Genomic DNA, 24439 nt, shown 5'->3' on the forward strand with positions numbered 1-24439 from the left:
TATAAAACACAGGTGTAAGAGTATATAATACGATGATACTCTGTATTACCCTCCAGTGGAACAAGCCACATCCTCAAAGGATTTGAGCCTCCTCTGTGTGCCTCGTGCCTGCTACCTGTACTGCTGCACACAAAACACCATTAGAGAAGCGTTTTGGGAGAAGAAAAATAGGAAAAAATGCCTTAACCAGCAACGTTATAAACTGCAGCCCAGAGATCTCACTCGCTGCCTGAAAAAAAAATACACTGCAGTTTGTAACAGAGAGGGACAGGTTTTTACAACAGAAACTTAATCAAAATTTATATTTACTTCTTCGTCAAATGATTATGAATTATTTGTAAATCATGATTTGAAAAATAGAAGCAAATTATTTTAATAGTGTCCTGTTCTTATACATAAGATGCTCTGCTGGGTAATTCTGAAAATTTTGATGCTGAAGAGATGGTTTAAAAGAACAAAGTATTTCAACAAAATCTTTGCAAATACAAAACCCTCAGTGAAAAAGCAAAGAGATAACATCTGTTTTAGCTTTTAAGAAATTTTCATGTTTTTTCTCATGGTTTTCCTCTCAGCTCCCATACGTATTTCAGTAGAGCAGACATAGGCATCACGTGTGCAGCACACGTAGGTAACACGTGCAGCCCCATGCAGGTGACAAGTCCTCGCTCTCAGGGACGGCTCTGCCCAAGCAGAGCCCTGCTGCACTCCTGACAGGCGCCTAACGCACAGGAACGGCCCATATGAGAGGCTCTTTAAGAGCACACGTCAGGCATTAGCTTGTGCTGCTCTGAACCAACATAGCTGGAATTCGCCAACAGATTTAATAAAACTCTGCCAAGATAAATTGATTTTATCCTACGGCTTTCTTTGTTTGTTTGCTTTTTAGGCCTGAGCAAGCTGAAGACGAGAAAAGCAGAGCAAACTGTGACAGGAATTTTGGCCCAAAAGGATTGTTTTATGGAACTGTTTTTGTGAGGGGAGGGAAAAAAAAAGATAAATTCAAATGTCTGCAATTAAATAATAAACCAAAAGCTTATTAGCAAATGCAATAGCAGAACAGTAGTAGGGAAGGCTGAGGTCCCAGTGTAACTGCTTTGCCCTTAGAGATGACTTCTTTAACTGTATTGAATTCAATCATTCAAAATTATCCAAGTGCCAGCATGAGAAATCCTGTTGCTTTTATGTCTTTCCCTTTCTTTTTTAGTTCTTTACATACAAAATATTAAATATTTTATTAGATGTTTTGTTTTCCACTCATCTTTTCCTTCATAGGCCACACTGTCTTCTCCAGGGGCTGCTGTATGGTTATTTTGTACATCCACATTCTGCTTTGATTTAGTTCTTTTATCTCATGAAACTAACTCCCCCACCCCAAGATCTTGAAACTAGCAAAGAGGAGTCCTGTTTTTATGTATTCCTGTGTTTTTCAGGAACCATTTAATATAAAAAGCTTCCAGTTACATTATTGCTAGCAGAATGGCCTCATTACCAGCTCATTTTACTATACCAAATGGCACATTCAGGCAAGGTGCTGCAGCAGGAACCTGCCTTCGGAGCATCACTGTTCACAAGGGCCCAGTTTGCTGCTGCTCTTCCTTTCGTGGACTGCTCGCCAGCATAAGCTCTGTAAAACCCCAGCCAGCTTTTCTACATGCAGAACCAAGGTTTGCAGGTGCACACAGGGAGGAGGGAGCATCCTCATCCTCCTGTTGCAACAGTAGTACTGGCCAAAGAGGCCAGTCGTAATCTACATTCAGTCATCATCTGCTCACAGTTACTTTAAAGACGTGTATAAATACCCAACTTCTTAGGTACTTATTTCCCAAGAGCGATGAGGCAGATACTCCAATATGACTAAAGCGCCCTTGCTGGCAAAACACATTAATTTGTGTCCGTGTGACAAGGCCTCATCCATTCTGCCCTTCTCTGAGGCAATCTTGGACACATTTAGCATGATGGTCTACTTACTTATGACTCACAAATAACTCACCAGATTATTTCAGCCTGTTTGTTATTCAAAATCTTGTCTGAATGTTTGCTGCTAATTTTAATGTAAAACCATATATAAGCCTAACATCAGCTGTTAGACTGAAAAACAGTACCACAGCACCAATTCCTGATTTTTGAACTAGGGGGCTGATGTATGAATATTTGGCAGTGTGTGACGCCGAGGGCTACGTGCATGCAGGTGGCTGGTTCCCTGTCCTGGAACCTGCGCACTGACAGATGCTGTGGTGGGCAGCTCCTGTCACAGCTGTGGGGGTCCTGGAGGTGATGGGCTGGCTCAGAAAAGCAGGAGCAACAGAACTGTAGGCCTGAAAATGAACTGTCTCTCTGTGAAAAACTGAATAAAACTGTGCAGTGCTCAATAAAGGTCAGTAGTTTATCATGGTTGCCTTTTTTTTGCTTGTAGGTAGCTGTCCAGCGGCCTCTACACTCCTGTTCGCTGGGAACCTCTCCTGAAGTGAAGGGCCCAAGATAAGCTGGTCCCGTTGGTCTGATGTGATGCCCTTTTGCTGCTCCTGGATGGGCTGAGCTGCAGCTGCCAGAGGTGGTCCTGCCCCGCCGGGAGGAGCCACCACCCTGAGCGTTCCGCCAGGCTGAGGTGAGTGTGAGCCTGGCTGCCCAGGCTCAGCCAGGCCTCTGCTCCTGTTACCCCCGAGTACCACTCACCCCTGAATTTAATTTCAAGTTGAGTAGCTGTAACAGTTAATTGTAATAATGCCCTTGTGACCCAGGCAAAACAAAACAGAAATAATCAGGCTTAAAACAAACAAAAACCCAAAAGCAACACAGTGTTATTTTAGAAAAAAGGCACATGTATTTGAACTAATACTCCTGACGAGCGAGGACATGGATTTCTCTTAGGGCATCCTGCAGTCCTGTAGGGAAGAAGTGACCTTATTTGCATTTTTCTTGTTGAATTGCTGTCAGGATTTCTGTAGAACGGCAAGAGAAAATTCCTCCAGGAGACTATGGAAATATCACAGCACTAACTCAATACCCTTCAACTAGGTTCTTTCTCCCCAGCCCTTATTTCTTTGCCCCTTGCAAGGCTATCCATCCAGCCACCCAGCTCTAAGCACTGGGGCCCCTTCTTTCAGATGCAGCTGTTACCATTTTTATTACACTAGCTCCTGAAAGCAGCTGGCCAGGAATAAAATACATAGCTCCTAAAATGGAAACGTTAAAGATGGTTTAGAATTTTCCCTGCAGTTTCCAAATTGTTGAAGTTGCTCTTGCCTTGTTTCCAGAAATGAAAAAAAAAAAATCTGTCATTTCCCTACATTTCCCCGTGCCCTTCTTCTCCAGCCTTTTCTGAAAAACAGAGCGCGGATCCTCCCCCATTAGTACTTGTGCGTTTTCATACACCTGTCTAACAAATGCATTTTGAATTTGCTATGATTTTGGACACTTTTATCTGGAACACTTTCCATTCTAATCATGTCCTCCAAAGAAATTGTTTAGAATTTTTCCCCAACATGATGTCCTGTCCCAGTTTCATAGCTATGTGTTGGATTTAATTATCTAACTCCTCAGCAAAGGTATTTCATGGCCCTAGCTGTAAGCCAGACTGCTGTAGAACTTACTTGAACTCATCTCACACTTTAATGACAGCCAGTGTAGGCAAAAAAGGACTTTTGTAGAACTGTATCAGTTTAGTTTAAGAAAGATCTCTGTTTGCCAGGCCCTTGGTTTCAGCTTGGACTGGGGACCTCTTCAGTACCAGCTCAGAAATAAGAGCTCTGAGGTGGTGCTACTCACAGCCTGACTCATTAGCAGAAGTGGTGATGATGGAGGGTTATTTTCAAATCCAGGCTTTCCACTGTGGCTGCTCAGAATTCCCGGTCTGATGCCTCCCTCCTGAGTAACTAGAGATGCCGTGTGGGTCTAATAACTGAAGACGACTTTATCATTATTTTAATTATTAACAGGACAATCCTTTGAATTCCTTTGAAATCCTTCTTCTCACTGCCTATTGGAGTAATAAATTAAGACCTAAAGTCTAAAAACACATTTATCAGGAAGTCAAACACAAACCAGCATTCCTATTCACCACAGGAATTTAAATGCAGTTAAGCCAACACTCAGCATCTTTCAGATTGCAAACCAAATCTGATTAAGTTTAATAAATTAACTTTACCATCTCAATGCCTCCATGATTGTTGGTGGAGTTGTGATTTTTTTTTTATATATAATTGTAGCATAAGAACTTGTTAAGGATCACCTTCCCCGCGAGCTGCCCCAGCAAGTATGCAGAGCTGCACAAGTGCCTCGGAGATGAACATCGTGCAGGTCGGGCCTTCTTTGACTACAGCCCACAGTTACTGGTTCAGAAACATGCTCATCTCTCCTTTTAAGCTCACTGTAGAATAATATGCACATACCAGCTAAACAGTAACAACATTACACATAAACACACACTTTATTATTTTTATATATTTGAAATATTTAGAGCTTGTTTCATAAAAAACTAACATGCTGGTTTTGTCCAAAGAAAGACAGCGTAATTCTGAATGTACTGTATAATATAATCTTTATTCTTTTTTTCCTCTAAACTCTTGGAAACTTACATGACAATCGTGCTTTAAGTATGACACCATTTATAGACATTTAAAATGCATCTTAATTTATAAATATTTTACATTTGGTCCATAGAACAGGTTGAAATTTACTAAATAATACTGTACTCTTTTAAACAGGCTCTGTATATATTTTTGAATATGTATATATTACATATATATTTTATATAGAGATAGATTTGCTTGGTGTTCAGATAATTCCTTATTGCAAAAAGCATATATGATCATACAATAATTTTTTTTTTCAGGGCAAGTACTACAAAAAAGATACAGCTATTCACAGTTTACACACAGTAGTTCTACAACACTATTTTGTGCTATGTGATACGTTTGTACAGCTTTTTGCTAAAGAGCAGGTCTGTCAAACATCTGTCATAATTGTTTACAATCAAACATTAAATACTGCATTTTTCTTAGAACAACATGGGACTTGATTACATTAAACAAGAAAGAGAAAGCTGGAATCTTTATCCTTAGTCTAATGAAATTCACAATTATTATGTGTATGTATCATGTATAATGTGTGTGTGGGATGTATGTTTTTCCTCTAAATCCCAAAGACTTACAGGACTTTTGCATTTCAGCTATAGTCATTTAGGATGTAGTTTAGATTTCAGAATATTTTACATTTGATCTATGTATGAAACTGTTTAGAATCTACCAAACAATACTCAGATTTTATGATGTAGTTTGAAATACATGTATATTATATATATATTATTTCTACAATAATGTGCTTGACATTCTGAGAATACCTTATTGCAAGAACATATGTTTGTCACCTTCAGACAAAAACAACAAAAAACCCAACATTCACAGTTAACATGTTTTTCACGTAGTAGTTCTACATAAATTGTGCTATCTAACATTGTACGTTGCACAAAAATTTGCTGAAAAGCATGTTTCATTGCACAGTTCTGTCAAAGTCATTTACAATCAAACATCAAATACTGCATTTTCCATAATCCTTTGTGTCTGTCTTATAGCTGCCAAACAAGAAACACCGTACAGGGCTAACTCGTGCATTCTCCACACAGGGAAAAACCCCATTAGCTGAATGGGCTTTCCAGCCATGTGGCAAATACAGATAGAGTCAAGAGTGGAGATTTTTATTGAAATAGCTTTTCCTCATGCCTTCATCATCACAAATAATAGGTAAATAAAATAAAATGTTTTCAAAGTGCTAAAGATCTATCTTTTATAATTTGCTTATTAGAAACTGTAGAAGTCCTTTAACAGATTAAACAGAAGAGTCGTCAATTAAACCTTAAATTAGAATTACAAGGATAAGCTTCAATCTTTAAGCCATTGTTTTGGTTTTTATTTTGGTGGCAATGTGATAATGCTATAACAATAATAGTGCAGCTCAAGTCCTCTGAGCTTGAACTGCAAATACTTTTTTTCCTGGGAATCTTTAGGAGCTCTTAGGAGTTGGATATTACTATTCATTTTGCTATAAAGTTAAAATTTGTATTTTTGCCTCTAAAACCTGCAATTCATGTAGCATTGATTCACAAACAAAAATATGTTCTTTTTGTAAGAAATAGTATATTTTAGTTTAAAACAAATTAATCTTTTTACGTGAAAATTATCCTGAAAGACTAGGTAGATATTTTGTTTATAGCCATTCTATGCTGTATTGCTACAAATAGCCATATAACTTAGTTTGCTCTAGGAACATTTAAAAAGGCTGCATCTGCCATGACTCCAAGTTAATTGAAATAAGTCTCTCCCCTGCAAATGGCATTTACTGGAACAAATTTTAAGGGCAGACTTTTTTCCACTGGAAATCACCTGTTTACAAAATACTTCATTCTTGTGTACAAAACGATTTCAAAATTAATTTTACTCCTGCAAAATCAGAAATAACAGTCTTGGGATTCAGCAGTAAGAAATACTGACAAACTACTAAAAATCAGCAGCACAAAACTTCAAATTGTTGTGCTAAAAGGTAGATTAAAAAGGTCTTGCACATCAGTTTACAAATTCCAAGATATGCAACTATTAATGTGAAAGGATAAAAACATTAACAGTCTGTGGATTGCCAAAGAACACAAAACACTGTCAACATCTGAGCTCACACAATGGTTGGATCATACTCATGGCGATTCCCTTAGAGTGGAGATGACCTTTTTTTCTTTTTTCTGTTTTTTTTTTTTGCCACTAGAGGTAGGTAATTATATTCTCAGACATAAATTTGTGGTCATATTCAACCATATTTTTTGTTTTTCTGGAGTAGCATTGGTACTTTTACAATATGGAAGTTTAGATATAGGCTTCTTTGTTTGCAGAGTTGCTCTGCTGGGCCTGATCTGGAGCATTTTCAGGATGACTGATGTCCTCACTTGGCTGGATCATTACTTGGATGCGCTGTTTAAAACAAAACGAAAGAAATGAAACAGTCAACAGGTGTTTCTGGGGAGCTTTTGTTTGTTTGTGTTAATGCAACCCCTAAACACTTCCCTCTAGGTATTGTGGCTACAATGAAGAGTTTTGTCTATTCTAAGTCAATAGTTACAGTCAGTCTGTAAATGTTCTCAGACAGTCCGAGGTCTGTTCTGAACATCGTGTTTTGCTGAAAGAGCACAAAATGGTAGGTGCCACCGGGCATTAAGATCTCAGAGTGGTTAGTTTTGTCAGACTGCAGGATGTGGGAGGAGAGGGGGAACTCTGCTAGGAGTCCAAAGTCAGTCTCCATTTGTGCTTAAGTATTTGCCTTGGAACAAGGGAAATATATTCAAAGAGTATGAGCTAAGAGCAAGCATGTTTCCAATAGAAAATGTTTGCTAGACTTCTGTGAACTATCGCTTAGTCTTTTCAAACTTGCTGAGGACAAGTGTTTGGATCCAGATCTGAGCAGTTCACAGGGCTTTACTAGTCAGTTCTGCTTAAGATCATCTATCTTTTTGCAAGGATGGCTGTGTCAGCTAATTTCAGAGTATTCCAGAAATTCCAAATCATTTTGACAAGCTTTGGTTCTCACAGTCATGCGGGACAGAGATGCATGTTTCAGCATTCCTGCTGCAAAAGTCTCTCTCGTGCACCAAATGTGATCATTGTCTGGAGAGAGAAAACTGAGGGATGTACCCAGATTTAGAAAATTAAGCATCGTAGTGATATGCGATAAGTAAACCGTGTGAACTGGTCAATAACCTTAGTAACATTTCACACTACTTCAGCAGCATCTCCCTGAGGCTCTTAAGATGGATTTAAGCCATACAAGAACCCCTGACATGGGAGGTATCATCTCCTTTTCCTTTTTCTTTCCAAAAACTGCTACTTTATTTTCTAGATAAAAGAAACTGGAATGCAAAACTTGGAAAAAAGGACATCTATTAAGGCAGGAAACTCTGTTTATCATCAGATGTTAAAGACTCCCTTGTCTTCTTTTCTCTGTTTGGTACCTGTTTTTCGTATGTTTTTTATGTTTTTATCAGCTTGATGCAAAGTAACTGGACTTTAAAAAAAAGAAACAGTGAGGCCACACTATGTAATTGTATGTAAGTGTATATAACTATAATTGTATGTAAACTGTATAACTAAAAATAATTCCCAACTTTTCTTTTTTTTTTTTTGGTCAGTGCTCACAGATCTTGCAAAAGGGAATCATGAAGGCAGGATATAGAGACACTTACCTGTTTTAAGGAGCCTTTCAGGGTAAGAAACATGTATGCCATATAGCCTGGTATCAGCACCATAGAAGACAAAGCCATGAACCAGCCAACCCCTTGGCCCCATTTTGGGAAAACGTAACTTCCCATCGTGAGCGGAGTCATTTGGACAGCGCTGAAGATAAACACTCCCTGAAAAATACAGTGGCACAAAAGGATTTGGATGAGATTTCCAATGTTCTCTGTGCAGGAGTTCCTTAGGATTCACTTGGTCCTCGGTCCCACAACTGTTTCTACCTCAGGGTAGAGAGAAAAGGTTGCTTTGCTCCCTAGCGATAGACCCGTAGGCAGTAGCTTCTAGAGGGGCCTACAGGCTGGTCTTCCACATGGAGGACTGCAGAAAACAGGCAAATGTCAGCATGTGGCACTGACTGATTTGCCACTAGATAATGTTGTACTGTGGGAATGTGCAAATAACTGCATTGTAAATTCTGTAGTTGTGAAATTATTTAATGTTTCATTAAGAAATATAATGGCAGCAACAGATTTAATAATGGTTTCAGTGCGGCTCTACCGCATAGGTCAACACGCTAAGTTGCTCAGAGCCTGGGCCTGTGATGACCTCTCTGGTATCAGCACCTCAGAGGCTTCGATACTGTTCAGTCTTCTGAGCTCTCCTTGTGGGAGAGAGTTCAATCATATGCAACCTCAGCTTAGGTAGTGACTACAGATTTGCCTGGGTAACGGGCCTGGTCTTATGAAATGCAAGGACCACTTTGCATCTTTCAATAACAAGAGATGAATGGATAGCTTCCCAAACAGCTTGTTATCAAAATTAACGTTTCTGCTACATTTTCATATACGTAACCTGCATCTCAGATTATCCATGTGTGCTGGTACTTGGAATCCACTGGTACTAGCAGAGTCCTCAGATAACCTGCACAAAATCAGAGGGAAGGGGGCTATTGGGAAAGATGGGGATTTAGGGAATACTTCCCCAAAAATACTTATATTCTGTTGCATTGACCTTCATCAACTGTGGGTTGCTTTTGTGTTGTTTTTCAAACATTACCTGAAAACATGGTATTTTTTTCCTTCAGGTTCTCTAGGGAGACTTCTGTCCCAGCAAATGTCTAGAACAGCTTGTGGCAGAGAAGGCCTAATTAACTGAATCAGAAACAAAAAGGGCTCACTCTGATCCTGGCTGGACCCGGCGAGGAAGACTTGCCCAGACAGCAGCAAGTGAAGGGCACCTTCTCTTACGTCACCACCACCTCAGACCAGGGACTCAACAACATACTCGCTCAAAGACTTTATAGGACAGGAGAAAATTGCTAAGTTTTACACTCAGTATCTTCTTCCTTTTCCTGTCATATCACTGAAGCAAGCAAAATGTATGTATTTTTTTCTGAACAGTTATTTTCAAAAATTAGGAGGCTTCATTTGGGTAGAGATAAATCAAGGAGCCCTCCATAGAAACAGAATTTGTCTCGAGTACTGTGCGTTTGCTTTTTGATGATCTTTGGTGACTTTTAAGGGAATAGTGGAGAAATATCAGTGAGTGAGAAGTATTGTGTCATGTGTAATGGTGTCTACATAGCTACAATTTCTGTGTTGCAGTTGGGTTTGCTACATTATGTATAGTAGCTTCAAATTTTGTTGCTTATTATTTTCCATAATATACTATTGGGCTTAACAGGATTAAGGTTAAATCATTGTAAAAGAGTGGCCTATAGTTCCCAGTGCACAAAATCCTTGCAAAGTTTGCTGGAAAATCCAGTCATAATATAGAGTAAGCTCAGTAATATGTTGTACAGAATCCTGTGAAAGCAGAATCTCAGTTTGTATCCTAGGGTCACCATGACAGTACCTGTGAAGGAATTTGGTTTACAGGAAGTGAGTGTTTTTGTGTATGTGGAAGTTTTAGACTTTACAGAGATTGATAAATTCTCTTATTTTGACCATTTCTTGTATATTTATGTGTCTCTTACGGTTTTCTATCTCTGTTAATCAGCTGAGCCCTTGGTTAGTTACCAGTTCCAGAGGATTAATAAAAATCTTGAAATTGTGCAAGACTTACTTTCTTGTGGCACAGGCACAGGCTTTCCCTTGTCGATATCATATTGCCTATTTTACTTCAGTAAAATAACTCATATCTTTAAATGAGGAGTGAGGTCAGAATTAGTGTGATCTTAGTGGGCTAGAAATTGTAACACTATGGTTCAACTGCAACTACATTGTAACTACATGGTTCACAGTATTTATATTGTTCAGAATGTAAAATAAAAAGTTTGTTTCTTACTGCCACAATGATAGGAGTAAAGAAAGACCAGCAGAGTTTCCACCAGATGCAGGGTCTGTATCCCACCATCTCTTGGATGTTGTCATAAAATCTGTTAACACCTAAACATGTTAGAAACAGTACAGAAACTTATCAGATAACTGATTCAACTGAAAGTTGAAAGGGGTTTGAAAGACTATCCTAAAGCTCTGATATAACTTTTAACCTATATGTACAGGAAATATATATATATATGCAAACTCAGGAACGTCAAGAATATTTGCTTTGTTCTCATCCTACGGTATCATAATTAATTCATTAGTTACCAGTCTGATTGAAGGTCAATTGTAATAAAATATCCTGAGTTAATTTCAGTTTTAAGTCTTTTTATTATTGTCTAACCTTGAAAAACTTAGGATGGTATTTTGCAGAGCAAATGTAAGGAAAAAAAAAAAAAAAGCCCACCCTCCTTGCCTTAACCAGTAGCCCAGTCTTCACTCAGTGTTGGTGCAGATGCACAAGAAACACACACAGCCATGTCTGAAAGCAAAGCCCTTCTGCTACTGTTGTTACCTACCAACCCCGCATCACTTTCCAACAGGTTTATCTATCGTATTATATACACTCTTGGATTTAATTTCAATGTAAACACTCTTATTTATCTATCTCTCAGTTTTGTAAGTCAAACCAGTTCTTTACCATTTCTGAAACAATGTCCCGGGACTAGTTAACACAGAGCTAAGGTTAAATGCACAAGTTCTAGGGCAAGAATACAGTATATAAATGTATATATAGATATATTTGATTATCTTTATAACCATGGACTGTCAGCCCAGACTTCTGGACATTTTGAGGCAATTATGCAAGATACCGTTAGCCAAGGAGCTGAGCTCTCACTGCAAGACTGCAGAGTGACAGAGTCTTTTCTGGAAGTGAAACATAGCAAGCTCGGTCTCCTGGCTTTGTAAGGTTGAGAACAGCAGTACCTAAATATATCTGAGGATCCAGGCTTCCTAAGGGGTGGGGAAGGGACATGCCACCTCTGTTTGGGGACACTCAGCATCTAAGGATTCCCAGTGTGATCGGAAGTACTTTAAAGTACTCTGCAGAGTACTTTAGAGAGGCAGGAGTACCATCCCTGAGTCACTTTCAAGTCCTCAGCAGCGTTCCAGGTATAAAAACCAAAGCAAATTTCATTTCCACCCTTACTATGTACACACACAAAAGAACAAATTAGCAATTGAAATATCCTTATGATGTGGTAAACTGCGGAAAAAACAAGAGAGCATCGCTTACCATAGCACCAGGATATGGAGATGCACTCAAAGAATACAAGGAACAAGAGACTCATTCCACTGGCCGAGTAGTAGTCGAAAAGCTTGAACACGTAGATTCCACCCTGTAACATATAAGAAGGAAAGGGTAAAACAAATACTAAGTATCTCTATTTCAAGATAGATGAACATGCAAGCTACTCTTCCTTAACCAACAGTAATAAATACCTTAAAAACATATTCATTTTAACTTGCTAACATTAATTAATTAAGTCTTACAACACTTGAGATTAATACTGGCAAAAATGTGGATTACTGCTAGAATTCAATTAACTGTTTTGAGTTTGTTTGTGCTCCTTGGCCAAGAGTTCAATCATTTCCCTTAACTAGTGTGCAGAGTAATAAATGAGCGGGAGCAATGGAAGCACCTCCCAGCTCCCACTTCTTGGATCCCAGGTGCAGGTATTTTCTTGTCACGTGAACCCCTGAGTGGCCCTCACGGCACCCACCAACTGCAGGCATTTGCACTCATAGCTACAGGCCACTGCCTGAAGTCTTCAGGTAACATTGGTGCCAGAGCTGGGGTGGTGCTTGTGGAGAAACACGCTTACCCACCTAAGCTTAGTGTAGTTCCAAACAAGCACGAGCAATAAATGTGCAGAGGAAGTGACAGAAAGCTTCAGTCTCAATGATTCCCAATACGGGGCAAGAAGGGGTGCGGGGGACCCTGTTGCTGTAGGTAGCCATAGCATCCCTATAGGTATGTTCTACTGGACATACCTGAGTGATGTTGGACAGTCCTATCAGGTATGAAACGATGCACACAACAGCGATGAAGATTTCCCTTCGATTGCGCAGCAGCTTTGGAAATTCATCCACCAACGCCGTTATGAAGCCTTCCACAGTGCAGAACTGCAAGAAAGGCCACAGGTGAAACGCAGCGCCCGGCACCGCAACCGCAGCGTTCTGTGTGGGGGTGTTTCCGAGCGCTCATCGCTGGCCGAGAGCGGCAGCCGTGAAATTGTAAAGACAAAAAACTCACTTGACTTCAGTGGAAGCAGTGCTTCTGAACACTGTTTCTTTCTAAAAAGTCTCTAAAATAATATTCCAAGCTAGAAAAACATTCCAAAATTATGAACAAGTATGTGTTTTGCTGAGATAAATCGCTTTTTTTTTTTCTTTTTTTGTGAGAGACATGATGTGCCCACAGTCGTAGTCTTTGATCACAGATTCTGCAAAAACTTATATCTGTCCTTTCTGTGGTTTTACCCACATGCATGAAAGCCAACAGAAACAAAAGTTAAAAAGTAAAGTAAAAAAAAAATCATATGAAATTGTTGCTTGGTAGAGTAAATCCAGGATATTCTATAAAGGTGTTTTCTCCCCAAGATTGATTCTCATATGCTATAAACTGAAAATGTTACCATTGCATTGATTTTTTTCTGGAGCTACACTGAGGACTTGCGGCCCTCCAAGTGAAAAACACTGTAGTACTGTAGATTTATTTTATATGCCTGCATATAAATTTCTTCGTTATGACAGCCGAAATAAAGAAAATCTGCAGAATTTGCAGGACTGCAGTCAGAATTTAACCAATATTTGCAGTTCTTCCTATGAATTATAGAGCATGAAATTTTTCAGTGATTAGTAGGAAAGGAAGAAAGCCTGACAGGCTGTAGACATCTTGTTTTTAATAATATTAGACTACCTTCCTCAACAGTTAGTTGCCTAGAGTCAGGTTCTTGCAAGAATATTTTTTCAACCCAATTAATTTCACAGTAGCTTCCCCCTAGACTGAGCAATAGGTTTTATTGTCAAGCCTGAAGCTCACTGAAAAATAAGGAAATAGGAAACATGAATTTTCAATTTATTTTCATGTTGCAGGATGAAATACCCCCATGCATTTTCATATTTTGCTTCACTGGCTGAAGATAATTTGAATTTGTAGAAAATCATGGTTTTTACTCTGGTCAGTTTTAAACTAGTCAAAAGACTAGTTCTGTACTAAACTAGTAACTCTGCATATCCCTTAACCCACTATAGAGATTGTGCCAACAACTGCCTTCTTTGGGTTGCTGATTTGGTGACGCAGGTTTACAGGTGGATTGACTCTTCTGTCCATGACTGATCACACTGAGACAACCACACACTGCGGGAAGGAAAGGACATTCCTGACGCAGCGCTCGGAAGCAGGCCCTTCGCACACCATGACTGGCACTGCCTTCAGTGCTTACAACCTAGTGGTTACCCATATTCCGTGGATTACTGATTAATTGGGCATAGTCCTTCTGCGACATGAGGTCATTTTTGTTGTTCCTATTTTTTTTTAATTATTGTTATTCATTTGCAGTAAAATTTTCTAGTTTTTAATATTAGGATTACACATTTAGAGAGTTATTTTGGAGCATATCTTCTCATTTGGATTTGGAAAACCTCTAGTTTCCAGCAGACAGCTACCATCTATAAAACTCAACTGAGGCCTGAATCCATGGGTAACAGTTTCAGAATATACTACAGTGATGACTGTCCTCAGTAAAGGGCTTGTTGGTTCCTGAATTTGTTTCAGAAAGTCTCGTGCTTAAAATAAAATGCACCCTGTATCCTTTTACTCTGGATCTCGTCTTTTGCTAAGTTTTGACATTGTCTTTAAGAAATGTGTGCAGCATTTAAATCTTGCGAAGGATATTGCAGCATTTCCTGCACTGATGGACATCTCAAGGGTATTTTTAATATTGCTGTGGAATGGTTAGATTTCAGAGAAAGTTATTTTTGCCTCCAGAATAGACTACTACATATTTTCTGTATGCTGTCACCATTCATAAAGAAGTGCCTTAGTACCAGCTCTGACCACACCAGGCTCCCGTTATTTTTCGCTCGTTACCCTGTCGTTTTTGCAGAAAGCAGCCGGCCCGCCAGCAGCTGGCGGTGCAGAACGCACAGGAAGAGGCCGGCCTCATAGCGCACTGCTGCAGGCAACTTTCAGCATCACCATTAGTTTTTACACCACTTTTACCTGACTGTCGATTCCCAGCATAAGCAACATGGAGAAGAACAGTATTGCCCACAAAGGAGAAATTGGTAACTGTGTAACTGCTTCTGGATAAGCTAGGAAGGCCAGTCCAGGACCTGGTAGGAGAAACAGAAGAGGAGACATCAGTGTGACTGGGCGCTAGGATCATTTTGCTTGTAGTGGTAGACACCTCCAAATAGGAATTCCTAGGAAATTCCTGCTATTCTCTCTCATCATTGTGTACATAATTGGTAGATTTGTCATCCTTGGTGACTGACACAGTATCTTAGTAGAGAGTCGGATACTCTACAATTCTAAGAGAACTTCTATAACTAGCTGTGGATAAGGAACTAAGTCATGACAGGACTAGGAATGACACATAACTACTTCAGAATCCAGTGGCTGGTAACCAAAAAATCTGACACTTTGGAGAGGAAAAAGGACAGGCACTGCCAGATAAGGTGAGAGGAGCTATTGTGCTTTTTTTTTTTTTTTTTTTTTTCCCGCCTCTATTGAGACCTTACTGAACCTTAGAAAGCAGCACAGTTCTGATTCTAGCCCATCCCGCCTCATCTCTAGCCATTCTCCAAACATCGCAAGTCCCAGGATGTAATTATGACAAGTCAACCTCACTCACCTGCTGCATTCTCCTAGCCATCAAAGCAAGAGTTGACTTAGTTGACTACTCCAGTAGATATAGTCTGATTTCCAAAGACAAATAAGTTTATTGATTTTTTGTGTCCTCTGCCTGTGCCCTTAGTAACTTCTGCATCTGAAAATTTTCAACCAAATTTGATGGAAGCAGACTTTCTAGAGGTAGCAATTAGAAAATTCATGAAAATTGTGGATGAGTGGGGAAAAAAAAAAAAAAAAAAAACATTCCTCGCTGAGAGGAATGTAGTCAGAAAATCAACAAGGTAGCCAAAAAAAAATGACCAAATAAACATACCTACATCTGCAGAATTTCAGAGTAGCCAGTGTTCTACCATTTTTTGTGATACAGAAAACAGTTATTTGTGGAGGATGCTAGGTTATAAAAGATGCAAATCTATAGGAAAGCAATTTTACTTAAATTTTGCTCTTCGTGTTACCTTACGTAATAGAAAAAAGATACTTCCACCTTTTCTCATAAACAAATGACTCTCAGAATCATAGAATCATAGAATGCTTAGGGTTGGAAGGGACCTCTAGAGATCATCTAGTCCAACCCCCTGCACACGCAGGGTCACCTAGAGCACGTGGCACAGGACCGCATCTAAGCGGGTTTGGAAGATCTCCAGAGAAGGAGACTCCACAACCTCTCTGGGCAGCCTGTTCCAGTGCTCTGTCACCCTCACTGTTAAGAAATTTTTCCTTAAGTTCCTATGGAATTTTTGGTGTTTCAGTTTCTGGCCCTTTCCTCTAGTCCTATCAGTGGCCACCACTGAAAAGAGACCATCACCGTCCTCTGCACTCCCTCCCTTGAGGTATTTATATACACTGATTAGATCCCCTCTCAGCCTTCTCTTCTCCAGGCTGAACAGGCCCAGCTCCCTCAGCCTCTCCTCATAGGGCAGATGTTCCAGGCCCCTGATCATCCTTGTGGCCCTGCGCTGGACTCTCTCCAGCAGCTCCACGTCCCTCTTATATACTGTGGAGCCCAGAACTGGACACAATACTCCAGATGCGGCCTCACCAGGTTGAGTAGAGGGGCAGGATCACCTCCCTCGACCTGCTGGAGACGCTCTTCTTAATGCAGCCCAGGATTCCATTGGCCTTCCTGGCCACGAGGGCACACTGCTGCCTCATGGTCAACTTGTCATCCACCATGACACCCAGGTCTTTCTCTGCAGAGCTGCTCTCCACAAGGTCAGTCCCCAGCCTGTACTGGTGTCTGGGGTTATTCCTCCCCAGGTGCAGAACCTTGCACTTGGCCTTGTTGAATTGCATGAGGTTTTCAACAAGGCCAAGTGCAAGGTTCTGCACCTGGGGAGGAATAACTATTAAGGAACTGTTAGTTACTGAGATGCTAGCCTGCATTATTTTTAAAACATAAAACCTCCTCTAAGGAAACAGCTACTTTATTAATGTTACTGATATCCTCATTTCTTTATATGCAGACAAAAGAAGCTATTAGACACTGTGAAGAATTGGTTGGTGGGCCTGAGAGAGAAAAATATAGGAGTAGATGCCATTTTTCTATATGAAGCAGCTATACCTTTCAAAATCAGATGAAGTTAATTAATCTGAGCTTGTTTCAGCAAGTGGAAGTGACTGATTGTCCTGTTCCCAGGCTGATTACACAGAGCTGAATGTGCAGGCAAACCCGACTGTTGTGTCCTGTCTAACACGGCGCGTGCACAAACACAAGTTGCAGGAGTTCACTGCGATGGCCTTGCTGCTCTCCGAGCAGGACAGGCCAGACAGCTGCACACCCTGGGGCTTCTAGTTGTATCAGTTTGCATCTTCCAAGCCTACCCTGTGACTTTCAAATTTGTGACCCCAAGAATCCTCCAGGCACACCAGGAAAAATACAGATACGCTTTTTGCAGTCAAGTTACTCATTTTAATCTTATTAAGCATAGCAACAACAGCTTCCATTTTGTTATAACAGCTATGCTTATTTAACTGCTTTCATTTCTTTTTTGACCTTCAGGAAAATTCAAAATATATCAGGAGATATGTCCAAGTGAAGAGTTGGTGAGTGTGTGTGTGCGGGAAAGGGAAAACTCATGCTGTTTCATTGCATAACCTGGCCTAGATTTGCCTTAAAGAGAATTTAAGTTCACTTGAAACTCAAAATTACTTTAAACCAAAATGTGAATAAGTTAGTGCCATGGGTCTTTCTAGTTCTGGTTTCTAGGATGTTCTAAAAACGAACAGAAATGATGTGTACTAGAAAGGAGATGGGCAAAACATTTGCAAGTTTACATCTTACATTTGGAGAATAAGAGCCCTGATACATGTTAGTTTAGGTTAACTCACAAAGTCATAAAAAGGGCTGCAAAACAACATGCCTTGTGATACTAAAAGAAAGCATCATTTTCTGAATTTACCAGGAGAAATTAATCTGACCTTAATTAAAAGGTCAGAATGCCCAATACTCATTGTAATTAGTGTCCACAGAACGTCATAAGCATCTTTGAAAAGGCTATTAGATACCTTAAAAGATATTTAGGCACTTAATATAAGGGATATTAATACTGCTTTGTTTGCAGGTCTTTATATAATTACATCTATATCAAAGACACACACTGAAAAAGCTTATTTCACACACCACTGACTCCGGAGCATTTTTGACAACTGTGTAGCCATCATTTTTTTTGCTAAGTTCTTTGCATGTGTATTGTGTTGCAGATTATTCTTGGGGCTTAAATTCCCTTAGTTAAGAAAGCAGAGATTATTTCATCAATGGGATATGTTTGCTAGTAAGACATGTTTTGTCCACCAGTGACTACATACCAAGCTTTAGTTATCAAAACCATCCCTGTGGCCAGAACTGTTAAATGAATGTCTGGTACAACAGCTGGGTTAGGGCAGCCATCTGCTCTGCTACTTAAAGCCTTTTCATCTGGAAGAAAGTTCAGGAACAGCAAACGAAGTAGACAGAATCCTTCCACAGAAAACTCACTGTTCCAGTTAACAGGATAATACAGGATCCACAACCAAGACTAGGGATTGACTCATAGCTATAGTTGCGGACAGGTAAGAAAAGGATCTGCCTCAAAGGGCTCAACTTTAAGAAACAGTAAAATTAATTTAAATCCCTAACAAAACTGTAGGGTATATTTTCCTCAAGTACAATGACTGTTATTCCTTCTTTCAGTTTGCTGAACATTTTCAGCAAGAGGCCCATGATCTTATGTCACTGTATGCAGAATTCATTTGCGTTCATCACATCAGTCGAAGACAGGTCCCGGCTGACTGTCCTCCTCACCCAACATTTGCAAGCACTACTCAGGCCGCCCATCTATTCAGCATTAAGTGATTTTGCAGGGGCTGCTTTGAGAGGTTTGAAGCAAGGCTCTCCCTGTCGCGGTCAGGGCCACTGAAAGGAGCGGGAGCTGAGGACCAGTTGGAGGGAAGGCTTTTCAACAGTTACATGAACCAGTAGGGTGCAACATACAAACAAAACTGGATGCCACCAAACATCTTAGAGAAAGATATATCATATACCTGATGCTGCAACATCTGCAATAGGTCTCTTTGTGACATTTGCCATGAATCCAACAATGGAGAAGATGACAAAGCCAGCAAACATGCTTGTGCATGAATTTATGCAGCAGACTATGATGGAATCCCTGAAACAAAGGTAAGGTGCTTTAAGCAGTAGGTAAGGCAATGCTGCTGTACATCAGTATAGTACTGCTGTCCTGTGGAGAGGCTTTTGCGAGTACATTTCATGATTTAGGGCTTCATAATTTCATGGTCTGGGCTCCATTTCACACTGAACAAGACATATTGTCTCTCCCATTAGTATAAATGACATTACACATCTTGCTCCTACCTAGTTAGGACATTCACTTTCTAAATTAGAGACTATACTTTATTTCACTGATACAGAAAGCCAGAATGTGGCCCCAGCTGGAAGAGGAAGGCGCTGGTCTAGCACACGCAGCCAGCTGCTTACCTGTAAACATTGTTGTGGAAAGGGTTGTAGCTCCCTAGGGCAATCAGTGACCCAAGGCCCAGACCGTACGAGAAGAAAATCTGTGTGGCAGCATCCAGCCAAACCTGATTATAGGAAATAATTTTTTAAAAAAATCTCTTTCTACACTTGAGGAACAGATCATATTTCTGAAACAGGAGCAATGAGCACTGGCACTTTTGCTTATAGGGATTAAATATTTACCTCAGAGTCAGAAAGCTTACTGAAGTTGGGAGTTATGTAGAATAAAATGCCTTCCTTTGCTCCAGGCAGTGTTACACCACGGAAGAACAAGATAAGCAGCATAACATAGGGATAAGTAGCAGAGAAATACACCACCTAATGTAAAGAAACAAGACATTGTGACTGAATGTAGAAGGAAGAGTGGTCCACGTACAATCTCTCTTCAGAAAACATTTGCTTCCCCAAAACTACCATAACAGCAACTGAGGCAGACTGTTAAAAACTGAAGCATTTCTCAAGGGGGAGCTTAGAGCAAGGACAGGACTGAGGGGAGAATGCCCTGCACACCATGGCAGGACACAGCACAGGTCTTGCAGAGCACTTTTCTGGAGGAGGAAGAGAGTAATTGAGTGGATGAGGATGGTTTTGCATCAGTGGCTCATGTTTCACTTTTCTGTTTTTGTTTTTTCAATCCCCACATGAGGAGCTCACAAAAGCACAGGGTTCATGGTTCCAATGCTCCTTGTAGGATATCAGTCATCCTTTTGCTGTCAGACAGCTTGTCTTATATTCTCCATACTCTCCATCTGTGTTTATGATATAATTGTTATACTGACTTCTATTCTCTTGTTTTTTCAAAACCCCTATAAAAAGTCACTATAAAAGCAGATTCCCAAGCAACCAAGTCAGCCTTCATTTTGCCACCTTCTTTGCAAATAGGAGAAATGAGGCAGCTAGGGATGAAATTCTGTATAGTGTTTGCAGTCTGCTGGAATGAGCAGACATATTTTTAGGCAATTCAATATAACTCTGGCTTAGCTAAGCATTTATGGACTGACTTTAAGCAAACATCATCCCAGGCTGTGGTCAGAACTAGCTACAGAGGAGCCAGCTTTCAGGAACATGGTGCCGCATCAGTGCAAGTAGGAGAGCAATGCAATTCTTCACAGAGCTTTTCCAGCACGACTGTCTCTAGTGTCTCTTACCTCATGAATTTTCAGGATATTTGAGTAAAATGGACATTTGTAATGTATTTGCAGCAGTATTTAATCTTACCTTTCCAGTCCAGCCTACCCCCTTCCAGATACAAAAATACACCAGAATCCAGGCAATTGCCAGAGTAATTGCTAGCGGCCATCGGATTTGCCCTGGTTTTTCCAATCCATCAGTCATTTGGTGCATGTTGCGTCTAGAATCAGCAAACAGAATAGTGCATTTGACAGCTGCTAATTCAGAAGACAGTACATGAACTACAACAAGCTGAACCTTGCATATGCCCCAAAATGATATAGAGAAAAAATTCGCAGCTTACTCCCAGAATTCGACCACGGCACTTGTCATGTTGGTAGTATTTGCTAAGGTGTAGTTGGAGAAGCAGCGGTCAGTGTTCCACGGGTTCTCACAGTGTTTCCAAGGAAGAGTCTATTTAAGAGGAAAAACAAACACACACATTTTTAAACTCAGCATCATCTCGGGTATCTCTCTCCTTACTAGAAGTGACAGCTGAATTGAGACCGAATATTCAAGCTCTGTCGTGCACTGATCACCCTGGGGTGCACACCTGTCCCATAAGCTGTGTATAAAGTATGTGAATCAGATACGAAAATACTCCTTCCATTCTCCAAGAGCATTCCAGTGGTTTCTACTGAAATCTGTTATACTCTAGCATTTCTCTTAAGGGGATGACTGGCTGCCTATGGGCTCAAAGGCACAGGGATAGACTAGTCTTGAGAGCATTGTCAGGACAAGCAGCACTAGTATAAGTGAAGGGATGCTCATGAAAGGTGGGTGGCCATGAGCCTTGAGAAAGAGGAGAAAATTTAAACAAATAAGGTAATAGAATCTTGTGGCTCCAAAACAAGCTTTTAGTCTGCTTCTCCACTGACATTGTTTGAATGGAGTGGTTTTCTTCAATTTTATATCCCACATTGATTGTGGAGAGGACACGTGGGTTTTTTTGTTTGTTTTTTGTTGGTTTTTTTGTTTTTTGTTTTTAATAAAGTTTGCATTTAATATGAAATGTTTCATCCAACTGGATTTGTATGCATTTTACATTAACACCACACCTTTACATGGAGGTAGATGAATCAGCTGTCACTTCCCTTTTCATTAAACAAGCAACTCCCCTCATCCCACCCAGCACTTACAGTGGTGAAGGAGTTATACAGGTAATATATAGCCCATGAAATAATCACGATGTAGTAAATATTTAGCCAGAAAGAAAGAACTGCAGCAGCTAGTCCCACACCTAGAAAGAAAGAAAAACAAAGTGACTTGCAGCAATGTTTGTACGAGCGATAGTTCAAGTCTCTTGCAGAGTTCTGCCAGTGTGGCCGAGTAGCTGCAACGTACAGGGTAGACACCATTTACTAAAATCTACAGAAACTGGGTTTGAATTTTATAAGTACCATCACTAATTTGGGTGACTGTTCATCTCTAAGCCCACTGCTGGTGTTCCCAATGTGATGTAGCAAGCAGTCTCAGCTTTTGCTGGCTGAGATTTTACAGGATTTCTTTTACGCTCAGGGCAGAGAACTAACTCACTCACTGTCTGAAGCACCAGTCTCATAGCAGCTTCTGACAGATTCACACAGGCTGTGTAGGGGTTACAGGAACAGTGAGCCCTTCGCCACCCCAGCACAGGTGCTTAGTGCTATAGATAACGCTGCGCCACCTCAGCCAAAGACATTAGTCAGGGCTCCCTCAATGAGGCAGCCTTCTCTGCTAGTCCACACCAAGACTTTAGAGGTATTTGAAAAGAGTCGGGCTGGTGACAATTGCCACACGGCATTAAGCAAGGAGAGCTACTCAAGATATTCAGCATAAGTCCAAGCAAAGACTACAGATTGAATTGGGCCCCTTACACACATTTGTAACTCGAGCAAACTTAAAACGCTTAGAAATGAGAATTTTTTTTTTACATCTGTCTAGGTTTTCTCCAAACAAAATTTCCTAGAACAGAATCTACTCTAAAAAGATGTTTAGCTCAACCTATGAAAACTGTTAATGCTACTGTGTGCATGAAGCAGTGTGTAACTAATAATAAGTTACTTGTTTCTCTGCTGGTCCAGAATTCAGCTCGGGAGCTTTTGAATGTCAAAAGAGTTGGGGATTGGAGGATGAAAAAAACGGAGAGTGTGAGACTTGTGCCACTGGGCAGAATCCGGACTAAACTTTAGAGGTTCCAGTCATGAGAAGCCCAAAATAGGTAAGAACTTAAGCGTAGAATGACTTTATCTTGCATAATTTAGCATGAAATCATCACCTTTAATATTGTCTAACCTTTGTGCTTCAATACAGAACAAAAGGGGAATACACACCCTTGTGACCTGGAATAGAAAGAATCTTTCAACGCAGTGGCTAAGTAGGGAAGCCTCATAACTGCTCATACAATTATTGCTAGACTTAAAATGCTATTTGGAACAGTCTTCACACGTTTCTAACAAAAATAAAAGTTCAGAAACAAGCTTGTTGACAATCTAATGCCTGAGAATGAGTAATAGTCTAACCTGTTTCAAAATTGTCAGTTACATCTCAGAAATTTAGAGATTTCTGTGGAAAATTATGTTTCAAGTAAAAAAATTAATCTACAAGAAAATGTTGTCCTTGCACTGTCATTTTGTGCAACTTCTGCAACTTGGAAGGAACTGTGAGGTAATCCAATTTCATACTGTACCTTTGAACATGGGAGCAAGCTTCCACACTCCAAGGCCCCCTATAGATGTATACTGGCCAAGGGAACACTCCAAAAGAAATAGCGGCACTCCAGCAAAAATTAAAGTAAGAAAATAGGGAATCAAGAATGCACCTAAAGAGAAATAACAAAAAAACTATTACAGTGAAAAAAAAACGTACTGCTGTTTCCCGTACTTCCTTATTTATATCTGAAAGCAAACACCTTTTTTTTTTTTTTCCTCCCTCTATATAACCACTCAAAACAGAGAAGCACCTTTCTGAAAGGGTATCTTAAGGTATGAAGGTGAAACATATGTTTTCCCATCATTTAGGCAACTTAAGTAGAAAGCTAAAATAGAAGCATGATGTATTTTGTTGACTACATCTATCACAACAGCACACACATAACGTAAAAGCTTTAACCAGAACTGGCTGTTTCTAGCCTCTGCACTCATTTAAAAAACTGAAACAAAACACCCACCTGTATAAATGAGAAAGCTATTAAAACAGGGTTTTTTTAACTGGTAATTTTCACAGTGGATTCCAAAACACAAGCATGCTGGGGATAAGAAGGAATCAGCAAGCATACCTCCGCCATTCTTGCCACAAAGGTACGGAAATCGCCACACATTCCCTAAGCCAATGGCATAACCTACACAGGACATAAGAAAGTCAAATTTTCCTTTCCAGGTATCTCGGTCTGGAAGATCTGTCTTCTTCTTCTGCACTTTTACTACCAAGGTTTTAGGCTTGTCGTTAGTGATGGAAGCGTCGCTGACTTCCGTGGCGATCTGTCCGTCCGCCACCTTGGTGCCGTTGGTGGCCATGTCGCGGGGTTTGGCTGGCGACGCTCTGGCGGCCGGGCGGGAGATGTCGGCACCGGTCCACGTGGACAGCAGCTTTGCGGTCGCCTTCCCAGCTAGGGACTCACGGGCCCAGCGGAAAAAATCGAGCAGAAGCCCCTGCACGTGCCCAGTGCCAGGGTGGGCTGGGAGCTACCACGGAACCTGCACCAGCTGCCGGAGTCACCTGCAAAGCACAAGATCAAACAACTCAGAGATGCTGCTGCAGCACCACAGGCCACCCAAGTACCCCTGCTGCACAGAGACCTTGTCGCCAAAAGTCTCAGAATTAAGGTCTTATCTACACGCTTGTCTCTGCCTTGGGACGCTTTTCTTATTGACCCAGTCAAAGA

The 24439-nt window shown here is 40.5% G+C and overlaps 1 protein-coding gene across 1 annotated transcript; it reads right to left on the minus strand.

Annotated features, from left to right (window-relative positions):
* Positions 1-4707: 4707 nt before the first annotated feature.
* SLC6A1 (solute carrier family 6 member 1) lies at positions 4708-24186 on the minus strand. The gene is made up of 14 exons (XM_010217314.2): positions 23834-24186; positions 23246-23377; positions 21717-21817; positions 20882-20991; positions 20626-20758; positions 19591-19725; positions 19369-19472; positions 18915-19039; positions 14763-14875; positions 12530-12661; positions 11772-11874; positions 10497-10597; positions 8219-8386; positions 4708-6953 (listed from the first exon to the last, which is right to left on the minus strand). The coding sequence occupies exons 1-14, from the start codon at positions 24069-24071 to the stop codon at positions 6849-6851; spliced, it is 1800 nt and encodes a 599-aa protein (XP_010215616.1). The 5' UTR covers positions 24072-24186; the 3' UTR covers positions 4708-6848.
* Between the last annotated feature and the right edge of the window lie 253 nt (positions 24187-24439).

This window comes from Tinamus guttatus, unplaced genomic scaffold (genome assembly GCF_059628265.1).
Source record: "Tinamus guttatus ecotype Peru unplaced genomic scaffold, ASM5962826v1 Tinamus_guttatus_pri_ptg000169l, whole genome shotgun sequence".
Lineage (NCBI taxonomy): Eukaryota > Metazoa > Chordata > Aves > Tinamiformes > Tinamidae > Tinamus > Tinamus guttatus.